This window comes from Oratosquilla oratoria, chromosome 12 (genome assembly GCF_046742065.1).
Source record: "Oratosquilla oratoria isolate Oo_2021 chromosome 12, ASM4674206v1, whole genome shotgun sequence".
NCBI lineage: Eukaryota > Metazoa > Arthropoda > Malacostraca > Stomatopoda > Squillidae > Oratosquilla > Oratosquilla oratoria.
The window spans coordinates 57572938-57590406 of NC_134788.1; the positions used below are offsets into that span (position 1 = coordinate 57572938).

A 17469-nucleotide genomic window follows, 5' to 3' on the forward strand; every position below is an offset into this window, starting at 1 on the left:
CAATGACCCTCAACCTACCAACCTCTACCATCTTAAAATCAACCGACGGTCAGTGGCTAACACTGACATCACCGGACACCATAACAGCTTGCAAGACAGCACGACCCAACTTCCACATCTGTCCAGCCTATCCTTTCCATTTCCAACTAACTAAATCCCAACCCTGCCTCTCAGAACTTACAACCAACCGAATACATCTTACCGAAACTTGTGATTTCCGTTTCTCAGACAACACCAAAATTCACCATACACATGTAGGACATAAACACTTCCTATACCTCCCTCATCCAACCTTAGTATCTGTCATGTGCCCCCGTAAACCACCCACCCACCATAAGGTCAACGGCTCCATCACACTGCCTGACATTTGCCAAATCTACACAATGAACTCAATGCTACTACCCAATAACCTCCACGACCAAGGTACCCTCAATTTGACCCACGACCTAGGTCCCATAACCCAATTAATACTCCCTCCCCTACCCAAGAGTCCCAATACCATCCTTCCAAGCAAGATAGACATAATACACCAACTAAATAAATCAATCACTCTAGACATGGATTCATTCGACTTACATCATAGGATTCTTCCATATACCTCCACAGCCCTTTCCCTCTTAATCATTCTCTTTATACTAATAATAATAATCATATTCTGTTGCATGAAGTAACACCTTCCAAAACCTTTCCATCTCCATACCCAAATTGTTGTAAACCTAGATTAAGTTTATTCTTGTGTCTCACCCAATAGCTTGATAAAACAAGTGCAAGGTGACACACCACACTGACCATAGAACAGTGTTTAGAAAAACAACACTCCCAACAGTGATAGTGTTAAACCATAAAAACAATAACATTTAAAAAGTGAATTAAACAGTGTATGTGAACCCAATATAAAGTGTAATCTGGTGAGACACAACGTTACACTTCTGAGACACAACATCACTACCCCTATTTTCAGTGCATGATCCCTCTTGGGATCTCAGAATCTCTTCAACAACACCCCCCCATCTGCACATTTATAACCCCACAGGATTTTGTGTCTCTGAAACTTTTTCTCGATGTATTACCTATGTATATATACTTTTGTAAACCATGTACCCTAGGTGCCGGGAGCCACCTAACCCCAGGGGGAGAGCGATATGTATACGCCCCATAAAACAAGTAATACATCACTCAGTCATATAACCCACTCACCTCCACTCACTCCCACACTCACACTATGCCGGCAGACTATACGACGCCTAGACACTTCCTGGAAAATAAGCTGAGACAAGCATTTTCCCACAACATGCACACGCGACCACACACCAATAAACACATTATTACGTATACTGACGAACCACCCCTGGATATATATATTATAGTCTGGCTGTCAGACTAAATTATAAACTAATTATGTAAATTAAAATATAAGATGTGACGAAGTAAACCCAGCTCACATAAAGAATTCAGTTATGCGAACATAGCAACTCCCCAAGCAACTTCCGAGGTTTATAACGGCATGCACGGGCTGGGAGCGGCGTTCTGCCAGTGACGTTGCCTAGGAAATAGAATAGTGTAAGAGTGTACCAAGAGAAACAGTAGATTGAATAGGACAATAAACAAACAAAACTTAGAGGCGTTTGGCAGTGGACAACCTAAAACATTTTCTGTGTTATAAGTGACCAGGATGGAGTAACGTAACAGTTAGTTACACCCGTCCGGTTACACACCTACACTCAAATTTGACATACAAACATAGATTGGATAAATTACATCTATCAACACTGGAACAGAGAAGAGAGAGAGGTGAGTTACTGACCATTTACAGAATTCTGAAAGGGATGGAAGTTCTTGATAGAAACAACTTATTAAAATGGGACAGAAGAGAAACAAGAGGACATGAGAAAAAGCTAAAGAAGGACAGTTACAGAAGAGATTTGAAAAAGAATAGCTTCCCACACAGAATGATTGATGTGTGAAACAAAGTAAATGGGGAAATAGTGAGTGCCAAAACTATACAAGATTTTAAGAACAAACTGGATGTGGAGAGATACAAAAACGGGTCACTATGAGCATAGCTCTCTTCCTGTAAAATACAACTAGGTAAAACTAGGTAAAATACACACACACATGACATAGATGAAGGAGTGGAGTGTTATATGAATTTCTTTGCAGATGACGCAAAAAATACTAAAGAAAGTAAGAACAGAGGAGGATTGTCAATCATTACAGTTAGACCTGGACAAAATCTGGAAATGGACTCAAAAATGGGAAGTGAACTTCAATATCAAGAAGTGTAGTATAATGGAGTTTGGAATAGTAGAAATAGAATATAAAAAAATTATAAGATTGGTGAAGAAGTAAAAAAAGTGAACTCAGAAAGAGACCTTGGAGTAATAATCAGCAAAGATATGACACCGGACAAATATATCAATAAAATAGTCAGAGAAACCTTCAACCCAATAAGGTCAATGAAAGTGGCATTTGACTACTTGGATGAGGAAATGATTAAAAAAATATTAGTTACACTAATAAGACCAAAACTGGAGTATGGAGCAATACTATGGACACCCATAACTAAAAAGAATAGAAAGAAATTAGAATACAAAAAGCAATGACAAAGTTGGCACCAACACTCTAAATTAACATACAAAGATTGTCCAAATTGGAATTACTAACTCTGGAACAAAGAAGAGAAAGAGGAGATATGCTGACTATATAATCATGAAAAGAATGGAAATCCTAGATAAGAATGATTTACTAAAATGGAACAATAGAAAAAGAAGATGACATGAAAAGAAACTCAAAAAGGATAACTATAGAATAGATCTGAAAAAAAAACCAGCTTCCCACATAGAGTACTGGATACCTGGAATAATTTAGATAAAGAAACTGTGTGCAAACACTATTCAAGATTTTAAGAAAAAACTTGATGCTGAAAGATACAAAGGGTCACCACAAGCATAGCTCCCTTCCCATATGATACAACTAGGTAAATAGATACACACACACACAAGGAAACAAGGAAGAACCAACTAACTATAGACCGGTCTCACTAACAAGCACTATAGCCAAAATTTGTAAGCAAATGATCAAGAATAGATGGGTAAAACACCTGGAAGAAAATAATATAATAAACCCAAGACAATTTGGGTTCAGACAGGGAAGATCATGTACCAGAAACATTATATGTTTTTACTCAAGACTAATAGATATAGTGCAAGAAAGGGATGGATAGACTGATTATGCTTTCATGGACTTACAAAAAGCTTTCGACAAGGTACCACTTAAAAGAATTTTTTTTTTTAAATTGGACCATATAGGATGGAGGACTTCCTGAATGGTAGAAAGATGAGAGTAGTATTCAGAGAAAAATATTCAGGTTGGAAGGAGGTGATTAGTGGAGCTCTGCAAGGATCTGTATTGGCTCCAATAATGTTCGCTATTTATGTGAATGAAATGGATGACGTTGTGGAATGTTACATAAGCTTCTTTACAGATGACACTAAATTGTTAAGGAAAGTAAAAACTGCAATGGATTGTGAATCACTACAGGAAGACCTGAATAAGGTTTGAAAGTGGAGTCAGAAATGGGAAGTGGACTTCAATATTAAGAAGTGTAGCATAATGGAGTTTGGAAAAAGTAAAAATAGAATATCAGGACAATATAAAATTGGAACTAAGGAGGTAAAGAAAGTGGGATCTGAAAAAGATCTGGGAGTAATTATCTCAAACAGCTTGTCCTCTGATAAACAAATAAAAAAATTATTGGAGAATCCTATAACTTGCTAAGATCAATAAAAGTGGCATATACATATTTGGACAAAGAAGTGGTTAAAAAATATTAGTCACACTGATGAGGCCTAGACTAGAATATGCGGTAATATTGTGGTCACCCAGTACGAAAAAGCATACATACGTACTTACACCAAAGGCTTTTTCCCCCTTATATAGGGGGTAGCCAAAAAGAAAAAGGCATAGAAATCGCTCCCACCCATTTCATTTCCCATATATTCCACTCCCCTCCACCCTCCTCCCTCCCTCCTATCTTGGCACCTCCTGGATGACAGGTCATCCCTGCATCCTGTCCACGGTCCTGGGTCAGAAGCAGTGTCGCAAGACACAGCACATCCACAGCAAGGCCGCTTCATAAATTCGGCGACCCCCCCTTTCCGTCCTCTCATGTAGAAAAGGAGAAGACGGGGAGAAATCTCTTCGGGCTACGTCAATTTTTTTTCTCATACATACTTCCTCACCCCCCACCAACCACCCACTCCCCCTCATGCATCACAGCCTCATCTATACACAACCCTTCTCCATTCACCCCTATCTTCTGTCCTCTCCCGTCCTTCCTCTACAGACATTGCTCTCCTTTGTAAAGCCCCTTTCACCCCATCTATCCATCTCATCCTAGGACGCCCCCTCATATTCACTCCTTCCACCTCCGCCTTCCACACTTCTTTTACTAATCTTTCTTCACTCATTCTTTCCATGTGTCCAAACAATCCTAATACACTTTCATCAACCCTATCTCCCAGTTCCCTTTCCACCCCTGTTCTCCTCACCTCATTTCTCACTCTATCTAGCCTAGTAACCCCTATCATACTTCTCAGACATTTCATCTCAAATACATTCATACTCCTTCTCTCTTCCTCTCTCATGTTCCATGTTTCTGCCCCATACATTGCTGTTGGCACACTCACTCCTTCATATAACCTCCTCTTAGCATCCATTCCCAGATGTCTGTTTCTCATTACACTTTTTAATCCACCATGGCATTTACTTGCTTCTCTCAATCTACATTCTACCTCCACCTCCCACTCCTCCCTTTCCTGTGACATTCGCACCCAAGTATCTGAAACTATCCACTTCCTCTAGTTTCTCACCCTTAATGCTCACATCCAGCCTACTGTCACTCCCCTTGTACATCTCATCACCTTACTTTTACCCACATTTATCTTCAGCTTCCTTCTTTCACACACCTCAAACTCTGTCACTAACTTCCTCAATCCCTCCTCTGATCCTGCTACAAGTGCAGTGTTGTCAGCAAACAACAGCTGGCTCACCTCCCACTTTTCTCCATTTTCTTTAATCATCTCCAACCTCTGACCCACTACCCTTGCATTCACCTCTCGCATCACCCCATCCATGTAAAGATTGAACAGCCAGGGCGACATAACACATCCCTGATGAAGTCCCACCTTTGCCTCAAACCATTCACTCTCTCCATTTGTAATCCTGACACAAGCTCTACTACTCTCATAAAAACTCTTGACAGCTCTAAACAGCTTTCCTCCTATCCCATATATCATTAGTACCTCCCACAGTGCCTTCCTGTCTACCCTGTCTTAAGCCTTTTCCAGATCCATTAAAGCCCAAAAAACATCCTTACATTTTCCTATAGCTTTCTCACATATCTCTCTTGCCACAAAAATCTGATCTACATATCCCCTACCTGTCCTAAAACCACACTGTTCCTCACCAATTACTCCCTCTGTTCCTCTCCTAATCCTCTCAATCAAGACCCTCCCATAAGCCTTCCCAACTACACTCAACAAGCTAATCCCTCTGTAACTACTACAATCACACTTGCCCCCCTTTCCTTTTTAAAGTGGAACTATACAGGCACTCCTCCAGTCCTCCAGCACTCTACCCTCTCGTAAACAAACATTAGATAACCTCACCAGCCAGTCCACCATCACTGTACCTCCTTTCTTCAGACACTCTGCATGGCATCCATCCAACCCAGGTACCTTACCTGCTCTCATCATCTTAACAGCTGCTTTCACTTCATCCTTCCCTATTTCTCCTCTATTTTCCTCACTCGTCACTCATTTTCTTAGCACTTCCCACTGCAACTGCCTTTCCCTCCCTATCCTCCTTCACATTTAGCAACTCCCTAAAATACTCTGCCCACCTTCCTCTCACTGCCTTCTCTTCCATTATCATCTCTCCATTTGCACCTTTTACCGTTTCTTCTCTACTTGATTCGCCTCCTTTTCTCTTTTAACTTCCTTCCAAAACATATTTTTATTACTTTCAAAATTTTGTCATACTCTTTCCTCATTTCACATCTGCTCTCCCCTTTGCTTCCTTTATCTTATGCATAACTTCCTTTCTCTTTACTTTGTACCTCTCATATGTTTCCCTCGTCCTAATTTGTAGCCAATCTATGAATGCCTGCTTCTTCTCTTCTACACCCTTCTTTGCTTCCTCATCCCACCACTCACTACCCTTCTTTCTATTTCCTCCCACCCTCCTTGTTCCACACACCATCTTTGCACACCTTATGACTCCCTCCTTGAACCATTCCCATTCCTCCTCCACTCCTAGTTCTACTCTATCCTTTGCTCTCTCCCACTCCTCTCTTAACTTCTTCTTATACTCATTCTCTTTTTTTTCCTCATTTAAGTAATTCACTCTAAGTACCTCCCTATCTTCTGCCCTTTTCCTTTTTCTCTATCTATTCTCCACTCTCAATTTACCTTCCAGGAAATTATCTAATATTCCCCCACTCTCTCCCCTTAGAACATGTACATCCTTAACTCTTCCTACCATACTCCTGAACACCACTATATAGTCCATTAACGCTCTATTTGCCACCCATCCATCCACCACCCTCTCCCATGCGTATTTATGCTTGACTTTCTTCTTAAACACTGTATTTGCTATCATCAACTCTCTTTCAAGACACATCTCCACCATCAGTTTTCCACTACGATTTTTGCCTCGAACTGCATACTTCCCAATCTCTCTGTCAATTGGTTCCTTTCCTACCCTAGCATTTAGGTCTCCCAATACAACTACATTGACATTTCTCCCTAATCACTTTATGCACTCATTTATAGCTACACAAAATGCCTCTCCTCTATGTTCTTCTCACAACCAGGCCCATACGCACTTACAAAAACCCATATCTCCCTTCCCAGCTTCACCTTCATCCACATCAACCTTGATGAAACCTCCTCCCACTCCAATACCCGCTTACTTATCTCTTCACTTACTGGTATAGCCACCCCTTCTCTCCCTCGTCCCCTCTTCACTCCTGAGTACCTTCCAGCTACACTCCCAAACTCACAGTTCCCCTTTCATTTTAGTTTCACTCAAAGCCAGCACATCCACCTTTCTTCTCACAAACATATTACCTATCTCTTCCCTTTTACTATCATCTGTACCACATCCACACACATTAACCTCTTCAGTACGGGCCTTAAATCTCGTGGGCAGCAGCCGCTGCCAGCCATATGACGTGTCATAATAATACTCGCATCATAAAATATAGTCACTGCTTATATCAATCGTTCTCTCTTTCACCCGTGAATTTTTATAACCATAGAAAATGTAATTAAAGGCAGTTTAGAGAGTATGCCATTATGCAGGGGCAACTACATTAGATATAATCAAGACGCCAATATGGCAGCCTCGCGTATCCACTTGCTCCTCATGATGCCTACATATGCGGCACCGTATGGAAGGGGTTAAAAGACCCAAACCTTAGGGCACTGGTTGGAAAACTCCCAGACCCTCTTATGCCTTTTCTTTCTTTTTTAGGAATGTTCCCTTTTAGGGCTACAGGTAGTAGGACTCCTAATCCCATCCCCCATCCCTTTTTTGTCGCCTTTTACAACTCAAGTATTCTTTTCCCCCACCACAGGGTAGGTAGGTAGCTGAAAAAAGGAAATGAATATTCAGAGAAATGGTACAGGACAGTAACAAGGGGTTAGGGGACAGCATAATGGAGGGACAGTCGTATATAAAAGTGTCATCATTTCTCTATGTACAGAGTTTTCCTTTATCACAGACAAAATGATGTGTGGCTCTGGTCCGTAGGGGTGCCCCATATAGACCCTAAAGTATCAACTGCATGATACTTTGCCACAATAACATGCAGCCAATACCCCAGACGGGTAGTACCAAAAAGAATATAAAGAAAACCAAAAGAACCCAGAGAGCAGCCACAAAAATAGCTCCTGCACTTTCAAACTTGTCATATGAGGAGAGACTGGCTAAATTGGAGTTATCGACTCTGGAGCAAAGAAGAGAGAGAGGTGTACTGACCATCTATAGAATCATGAAGGACACAGAAATACTTGATGGAGAGAACTCGTTAAATTGGTACAGGAGAAACACAAGAGGACATGGGAAGAAACTCAAAAAACATAGTTATGGAAGAGATCTGAAAAAGAACAGTTTTCCAAATAGAGTGGTGGACACTTGGAACAAACTGGACAAAAAAATAGTGTGTGGAAAAACCATTCATGAATTTAAGAGTAAACTAGACACTGCGAGATACAAAGGCAGGACACCACGACCGTAGCTCCCCTTCCTGTAAAATACAACTAGGTAAATACACACACACACACCTTTCAAGAGTGTGTGCACTGTTGATATAAATTGATTATGCCTGGATTAGTGTAGCAATAATATCTAAGTTTAATAAAGGAAAGAAAAAGGAAAGCAACATTTTCAATTGGTTCCCCTCTCCCCTGCTGGTTGTGTCCATAAGGTGGAAGATGGGGAATAACATGATATTGGGAAGTATTTTCTTTCAGTATCTATAAAGGAGATGTTGGATGTGGTACCTGATTGAGTTTTCCAACTTCATTGGAAAGGAGAGAAATATACTAACATCAGCATTAGAAAGGAAGACATAGTCATATAGGTAGACTTAAAGCTACAAAACCCCCTACTACTTCACATGAAAAATTCCAAGTGTTAAACAAATGTAGATTTGAAATATGTGAGCACTTAACGGAAGTATTTGGTAAGTTGGTCGACACTGGATTTATTTCTATATTTTCTGGGGGAGGGGGGCAGGCAAACATTATTCTCGTATTTAAAAATGGTGATAAATCATCTTTCTACAACTACAGACCAATCAATTCTATATTGGTTACTCCGATTTACAGAGAAGTTGAGGCAGGGAGTAAAATAGTTGTTCTAGTCTAATTTTGATGTATTGCTTTCAAATGTGAAACCATTTTTTACTCATTACCTCTAGTTTTTTAAATATGCATGTGTATGTGTTTGTAAATGAGTAATGCATTCAAGGCTACTAGATTAATCCTTAAAAAAAAAAAAAAAAAAAAAAAAAAAATACCCCAGCATCCTCATTGCCCACTTGGTCCATCTGAAGGAGCCATACAATAATATGGAGTGCCTTTGGAAGCTGTCAAGAACAGCCAGTACTAGTGGGGTCTGCAGGGATCTCAAGGTCATTGGGCTCCTTAAGGGTATGCAAGTGGGTTTCACAAAGTACTGTTGCTTTTTCTGTATTTGGAATGTTAGGCTGTGTCTAAGAACTACAAGCTGAAAGACTGAGGGTCTATGAGCACTTTCGTGGCTAGTGAACAGTGTCCAAGAGAATCCTCTGGCCTAATCAAGAATTTCGTGAAGGTCATGGACAGAAATGATGCTACCTTCCAACACTTGTGCACTCTATTCCAAGGTCTGAGTTTTGCTAACAAGCTCTAGGAGGGCATCTTCTTCGTTACACCTCAGATCCAAGAGGTTCTGAAGAATAAGGACTCTAAGGAGCTTCTTACCAGTGGCAGATCCAGGATCAAAATTTGGGGGGCTGGGGTTGGGGCTAACCTGTAATATAGATGATTCTTTTAAACAGATGCACGAGTATAATAATTTTGAATATATATTGAAGTACGTGTTCACACTTGATTGAATGTCTTTCAATATACTGGGCAAAAGTAATACTTAATCTTACATTTTTAAAGATTTATCTTCAATAATGTGTTGTATATCCTTCCAATTATTCTCACTGAAGGTTTTTATTAAATCCTTGAAAGAAAAATATCTGACAAGGTTTCTTGACCTCTGCAATGAGGTAATGAAAGAACAAATTTGGAGGGGGTTTTAGCCCTGCCCCCCTGGATCCGCTACTGTTTCTTACCTTAAAGGAACTGAGAGCATGGGAAGCATTTGAGTTAATCTGCCGTGGCCTCCTTGGTAATACACGGGTACTAGATTACCAAGAGTGTATCTAGAAGTTGTTACAGCTTTTTGAGAATATGTGGTGCTGAATGTCACTAGAAATTCTCTTCTCCACTCCCACATTAACTTCTTCCCTCCGAACCTTGGAGCAGTGAGTAATGAGCATGGGGAAAGGTTCCACCAAAATATTACTGGGATGGGATGTTACTGTATTCTTATTTTCCTTGACTATTACAAGTAGACTTGATTAAAAAAAAGAGAAGCCTTACACATGTGACCTTTGCATCTTTCAGAGGGAAGGAAGAGTATTCTGGAAAAGACACATGGCGACCCACACAGGAGAGCAACCTTTTCAGTGCGATGCAGCTTTTAAAAGAAAGGCTGGTCTTGAACGTCACATGATGACCCACACAGAAGAGAAGCCTTACAAATGTGACCTTTGTGGTGCAGCTTACCTACAAAAGGGTAATCTTGACTATCACTTGATGACCCACACAGGAGAGAGGCCTCACAAATGTGATCTTTGCAATGCAGCTTTCAGAACAAAGGGTATTCTAAAAGATCACATGGTGACCCACACAGGAAAGAAGCCTTTCCCGTGTGACCTTTGCGATGCAGCTTTCCCACGCAAATGTAAACTTAAATATCACATGAGGACCCACACAGGAGAGAGGCCTTTCAAATGTGACATTTGCAATGCAGCTTTCACAGTGAAAGGTAACCTTCACCATCACATGAGGACCCACACAGGAGAGAAGCCTTACAATTGTGATCTTTGCCACACAGGTTTCAGAGGGAAAAGTAGTCTTAAAAGTCACATGGCGACCCACACAGATGACAAACCTTTCCAGTGTGACCTGTGTGATGCAGCATTTACGCAAAAGACTGGTCTTAAATATCACATGATGACCCACTCAGGAGAGAAGCCTTTCAAGTGTGACCTTTGTGATGCAGCTTTCAGAGGAAAGAATCATCTCAAAAGTCACATGGCGACCCACACAGATGAGAAACCTTTCCAGTGTGACCGTTGCATTGCAGCTTTCAGAGAGAAGCATCATCTCAAAAGGCACATAACAATCCATACGTGAAACCTTCCAATGTGACCTTTGTGATGCAGCTTTCATAAGGAAGTGTGACAAATGACACAAGAAGACCCACACAGGAGAGAAGCCTTTCAAGTGTTGTGACATTTACGGCTCAGCTTTCATAAGGAAACGTCGTATCAAATGTCACATTAGGACTATTAGGCTGGTTGAAGCAAACTCTGATGGAGAGGATTTGTTTATTTAGGAATGAATGTTGGGCGCCAATAATAATAGCTTGCTTTAACCCCTTCCATACGGTGCCGCACACGTAGGCGTCATGAGGAGCAAGTGGATTCGCGACGCTGCCATATCGGCGTCTTGATTATATTTATTGTAGTCGCCCCTGTGTTTTTACATTCTCCCAAATGCGGCCTGAATCCCATTCTCTGTGGTTTTCAAAATTTGCGGGTGAAAGAGAGAACGATCGATATAAGCGGCGACTATATTTTATGATGCGAATATTATTTCGTTACGTCATACGTCTGGCATTGGTTGCTGCCCGCGAGATTTAAGTCCCGTATTGAAGTGGTTAAGTGTGAGATAAAATGGGGGAGGGATGGTGAGGGAGGTGATGCCTGTGAGATTCAAGTTGTACCCCAACTTGGTCTGCTTGCAGGGGAGGGGGAAGAGGTGAGAAAGAAAGGGGTAGCAATCTAGGCTGAAAGCAAGGAGCAGCAATCCGGACTCATGTATGATGCTCCAAGGGTGTGTTAAACTGTATAAGATGAATTTTTACATGATATTTGCTTCATATTGATTAGCTGTTACATTTTACTTGTACAGAAGATGTATATAGTTATTCAAAAACATGATACATACCTGGAGTAGGAATTATACAACTGAATATTTGAGAGATTATTACCTCTTTCTAATCAGACCTGTTAAAAAAAAAACTTCTTCATATTTTCATATGTTTCTGTACTTTTTCCCATGCTTTTTGACCTGAAAAAGCCAAAAAATTACATCCACTTCTATCTAGGATGTATGGAAGCATTGCCACATGGAGGCTGATTTTTTTTTTTTTGCTGTTTTACCAAAAGGACCCATTCTGGGGCATTTCTAAGCATATCTTGTGATGTAATTTTTTATACAAGATAGAGCAATACATTAGGTACCAAATGAAAGAACAGAATCAACATATAGGAACCATTAGAATTGATGAATTTTCCCCGTGAATTTTAAAAGATATGAAATTGTTGAAAATCCTGGCTTTTTTGCTAACCTGGGAACATATTTTCTTTTATGGATGTATGAATTTTAAGTAAATTTAGACCAAAACTCATACATAATTTCAGCTTTTTATTTTGTATTGTTTACAGAAACCTGTTAATGATGTTGGGCAATACTGAACAATACAAAAGCAAGGCCAGCACTGAAACTCAATCCAAATCCAGAAAACTATCCACAAGATACTTCACAATGGCATTAAGCAAAGAGCTACAAGTACATATGGTTGATGTCTCAGAACCCCCACAAGCAAGCATCAAGTTGGCCATCCACCAGATCTCACTGAAACCTTCCTGGTTGGATGCCCTTCAGCATCCATCAGTGGCTCCCAGCTTCCCGCCAACAGACAAGCATTCCAGTACTTCCTTTATTTCCAATTTTTACCAGAAAAGACAGGGAAACCCTTGGTTCAAGACTTTTCCTATGAAGTGGTTGAAGCTATGATCCCATTCTGGCAGATGGCTAGGATCAAGACAGTGACCAGACAGAATAGAATTGTATGAAACTCTTCATGAAACTCCATGACAAACACAGAGCACTGATGAAGAGCAAGTATCCCTGGAGGAAAGAGGAGTGCATTTGTCTTGGAATTGGACAGCCTGCCCAACATAGGAGCTCCAGATGCTGTCCAGGATATAGAGAGCAACAGACTGTTATCCAGATGGAAGAAAGATGAGGACATCAGGTTCTACCAGGACCAGGGGACTGGGAGGAAAGGTTGCATATTAGGTCATGACAAGATTTTTGGGACATGATCCTGTCAACAAGTAGGCCAGACTGAGAGGCAACTGCAAAGGCAAGAACAAGGTAATCATACCCTCATACTTTTACTATTCATACTTTTGAATATCACAACAAGTTGGAAGTTTTATATGCTTGCCACATTGTATTATTTTGTAGTTTTACATGCCCACCTCCCTGTGGGATTCAACGGAGTCAACCAGGACCCATTCACCGGGCCAGATGGATAGCCAGGAACTTGTATTCCGTGGAGATGCTAATGTTTTGTGACCAGCTTGAGTATGATGAAGAGACTGTTGCTAAGCTGGAACGACTCACCTTCTTCCTGGCGCTGTTCTGCACATCAATGAGGATGAGGATGTCAACATCTGCTGTGGATGCTCCTGTGAATGATCTTCAGCTCATCCAGGACATGTTGAGTTACAAGAGATCAGACCCAGAGGTTGCTGAAGCAGTTCTTCCGAAGATGGAAAATCACAAGAGGTACTTGACACAGGAGCCTGTGCCATTCATGCTCTTCAGCAGCAGCAGGCTGAGTGACAAGCAGAAACAGGACATTGCAGCTCAGCTGCATGCCACTCAGAAGCCTGACAGCTTCAGAAGGGGAAAACCTGTGTTTCAGAAGGTGACAGCCAAGACCACACTAGTAGATCTCATTGGTCCTGAATTCCACCTTCTGTTAGACATCCTCAGCATTGGACCTGCCTGGCTCTTGGATCATGTTGAATCATGGCCAGAGAAGGAGGACTACAAGAAAGCCTTGGAATATGTGAGAAACCTCAGAGTAGAGAAATCGCTGGGCGTGGATTTAAAATGATGAGTGATTTTGCAAATGTCATCACCACAGGTCCCAAGCAGAGGGAATATCTCCTCCATGCTGTGGAATACAATAGATGGTGCTTCAAAAGCTTCAAGAAGCAAATAAATGACTGTGCAACAGCAGTTTGATACATATAATCATGATTATTTTGGTAGTTTCAGTTGATGGTTTGACTTTTTGCAAAATTACACTTTCCACTTTGATATATGTCAAATGTATGGAATTTTGTTATTTTTCAGTAACTATTATAAATAACATGCCATTTTTGTATAACGTTAATCATATTGCACATGTTTGAAAGAGCATTAAAAATGCTTTAATTTAATAACTATTTTGTTGCTCTATCTTGCTCCATGCAAAAACCATGTCTCCAGGTTAATAAAAAAGAAGATTTTTTGACAATTTCATATCTGTTAAAAGTCACTTGACAAATTCATCATTTCTAAGGGTTGATATATGTAAAGTAGATCCTGCTTATTCATTTGGTACCTAATTTGTTGCTCTTAGATAAAAAATTATACCACAAAATATGTTTAGAAATGCCTCAAAATTGGCCCCTTTGTTAAGATAGATAGCAAAATACTTTGGCCTTCATTGGCAATGCTTACATATATCCTAGATAAAAATGAATATGATTTTTGCTTTTTCAGGTCAAAAAGCATGGGAAAAAGTACAGTAACACATGAAAATATGAAAAAGTTATGTGAACAGGTCTATTATTTGTCTGTTAGGCCCTGAATAAATGCATTTGGCCTGTAAAAAGTTAAGATGTAGCAAATTGCTGTATCTGCAACTGTAGTATTTAACCCCTTCCATACGGTGCCGCACACGTAGGCGTCATGGACTTAGATCTCGGTGGCAGCAGCCAATGCCAGCCGTACGACGTGTCGTAATAATACTCGCATCATAAAATATAGTCACCGCTTATATCGATCGTTCTCTCTTCACCCGTGAATTTTGATAACCATAGAAAATGCGATTACAAAAGAATTAGAAAGAATGTCATTATGGAGGGGCGACTACAATAAATATAATCAAGACGCCGATATGGCAGCCTCGCGAATACACTCGCTCCCCATGACGCCTACGTGTGCGGCACCGTATGGAAGGGGTTAATATATCCCACCAGAGTGTGGCACATGTGTTCAGATCAGGGTATTTGAATTGCCCACGCGTATGGCGTGATCACGATAGACTCCCATAGGCATACGACACACATGCATTTGTAAACACATGTCAGGAAAGGAGACACTTATTTCCATGTGTAACGGAGCATAGGGACTATGTATGATAGATGACCTAGCTAGGATAATTCAGGCTAGGATGCTGATGCACATCTCATCCATTACCTTTGCCATGCTGACGCCATGACGTCACGGCATAGTTCCCGCCAGCAGGCAGTTGGAGCAGAGACATTGTGGTGCTTAGACCCTGTAGGGCCTGTGGACATGAACTAAGTGCAGTGACATTAATGTGGAACAATATTCACAGCTCTATATAGACAGGGCTCCATTTATGTATCCAAGTCCTTGTATACGGAAGTAGATGTAGAAACCTACGTACATATTTTTAATACCCTAGAACATGGGTAACACAGAGGATTTAATTTCGGCTAGAAGGAACCTGTACATGTTGAAAACGTTAATAGAGTATGTATGGTTCTGTTTGAAATTTTTACACTCTAAGGATATTCCAATGAAAGAGGTAAGTTGAGGATGTAGGCCCACATTTTAATGAACCATGTTTTAGGGATCCAGGGTGGCTTGGGATGACTGGACCTCTATTAGCTTCACGACCTCTTTGTGCACTGTCCCTCTGCCTCCCACACTCTCCTTTGTAGTGATGAAAGGGGTCAGTTGAGGCAAAGTAGATAACCATTCACCTTCATTGGTGACTCACTTTATAAGAGGTATGGTACTTGAATTAGGCTTATAAATTTCATAGATATTTGAGAAGAGAAGCTGGAACAGGTTGGAGTGTGTCAAGGAAGAAGAATCCATGCCTGCACATCGTTGAAGTTTAGTCAGGTGGTATCAGCGCAATGGCTTAGGTATGAAAAGAAGGGTGAAGTTAATATGTAAGAGAAGTCAAGTTAATATGTAAGAGAAAGAGTCAAGTTAGATTTCACTCCTGGAGTAGACTCTGCCACCTCAGTGCCAGGTGGGCAGGAGTGGTTGGTTCAACGCCTGGTCAAGAGTAGAAACAAGTTGTTCTGGCCTATATATATGTTCACTGTTGAATATCTTGATTATGCCTGATTTATAGTAGCAATATTTTTTAAGTTTAATAAAGGTAAGGAAATGAAAGCAGAGTTTTCCCTTTGTTTCCCTCTCCGCTGCTCATCATGTCTGTAAGGTGCCAACCTTTGCAAGACGGTATAACATGATATTGGAAAGTATTTTCCTGCAGTATTTACAAAACAGGGGTTAGATATGGTACTTGATTAAGGCTCAGTTTTCAGTGAGGAAGAAATAGTAGCATAGTATATGTAGTGAGATATAACTGATATCAGAAAGTATTCCAAGATCCATGTGGATATGGGTGTTAAGTGCTATGTCAGATATATTTAAGATGCTACACCAGGACTTAGGTGACATGAAACTTTATGACCAATGAAACGCACCCACCCACTCTTCTGTTCACCTCATCATATTTTGCTCAATGTAGGTTTTCTGATAAATCTCGTCACAGAGGCTAAGCTAGACTTTTGTTGTGTAGTTAAGGGAAAGAGATTAAAGGGAAGAAGGAAAATTTATTATTGGCATCCTCTCTAGACCTCATAACCTGAGTATAGGATAGACTAAACCCCTGTTGCAAGAAGTAAGGAGGGCATCACAATACAAGAATGTTGTGATCATGAGAGGTTTGCACTACACATTGACAGTGATATTATAGTTGATCAGGAAGCACACAAATCTTAAGATGTGATACAGGATAAGGAATAGATTACCTATCCTGTGATGGAGGGGAAAACTTTGGACTTACTGTTGATAAATAAAGATGATATCATAAAGCATTGATGGGTAATACACTAGGTATTAGTGATCATTAAGAGATATGATTTAGCATTAAGTGAGAGGAAATTAATAGTAAGAATAACATCTTAGTGTCTGACTTTGAAAAGCTGATTTCAAGGGAATGAAAAAATAGCTGAGTAAGTATGCAAGAAGTAATAGACCTGACTTAGGTCATGACATGTGGGAAGTAGGAAAACTCCCAAGTGTGGTCACTAACAAAGAGGTGTAGAAGAATTATACAATACCCTAACTGTTAGAATTCAGATCAGCCAACAGGAAAGTCAGATAATTAATACATCTACATGGATGACGGATAGGTTGAAAAATGAGATTGGAATGAAAATTGCACAGAGTGAAACATGACTACAAAATTATGGTGGCGACAAGTGGGATCTAGCCCCAAAGGCTTCTTTCATCTCTACAGCAATAAAGTTATAGAAAAGATAGGCCCAATACAACATGATGACGTCTTTATAGATACAGAGGAAAAAATGAGTGAGGCATCTTTCAGTATTTACAAAAGAGGTTTGATATGGTATCTGATTGAGATCCAATTTTCAGTGGGAAAGAGATATATATTAACAAGAGAATTAGCAAAGAAGATGGAGTAAAACTTATAGGTAGACTTGAAGCTACAAAATCACCA

The 17469-nt window shown here is 40.3% G+C and overlaps 2 protein-coding genes across 2 annotated transcripts in view; both read left to right on the forward strand.

The window, feature by feature from the left end:
- LOC143031836 (uncharacterized) overlaps window positions 1-11256 on the forward strand; it is a 37231-nt gene extending 25975 nt beyond the window's left edge. Inside the window, exon 2 of the mRNA XM_076196174.1 lies at window positions 10227-11256. Within this exon, the coding sequence (XP_076052289.1) occupies window positions 10257-11021 (765 nt within the window). The 5' untranslated portion in view covers window positions 10227-10256 and the 3' untranslated portion in view covers window positions 11022-11256. The remainder of the gene's footprint in view (window positions 1-10226) is intronic.
- The window catches only part of LOC143031837 (uncharacterized), a 39919-nt gene extending 25724 nt beyond the window's left edge, over window positions 1-14195 (forward strand). Inside the window, exon 2 of the mRNA XM_076196176.1 lies at window positions 12338-14195. Coding sequence (XP_076052291.1) covers window positions 13240-13803 — 564 coding nt within the window. The 5' untranslated portion in view covers window positions 12338-13239 and the 3' untranslated portion in view covers window positions 13804-14195. The remainder of the gene's footprint in view (window positions 1-12337) is intronic.
- The last annotated feature ends 3274 nt before the right edge of the window (window positions 14196-17469 follow it).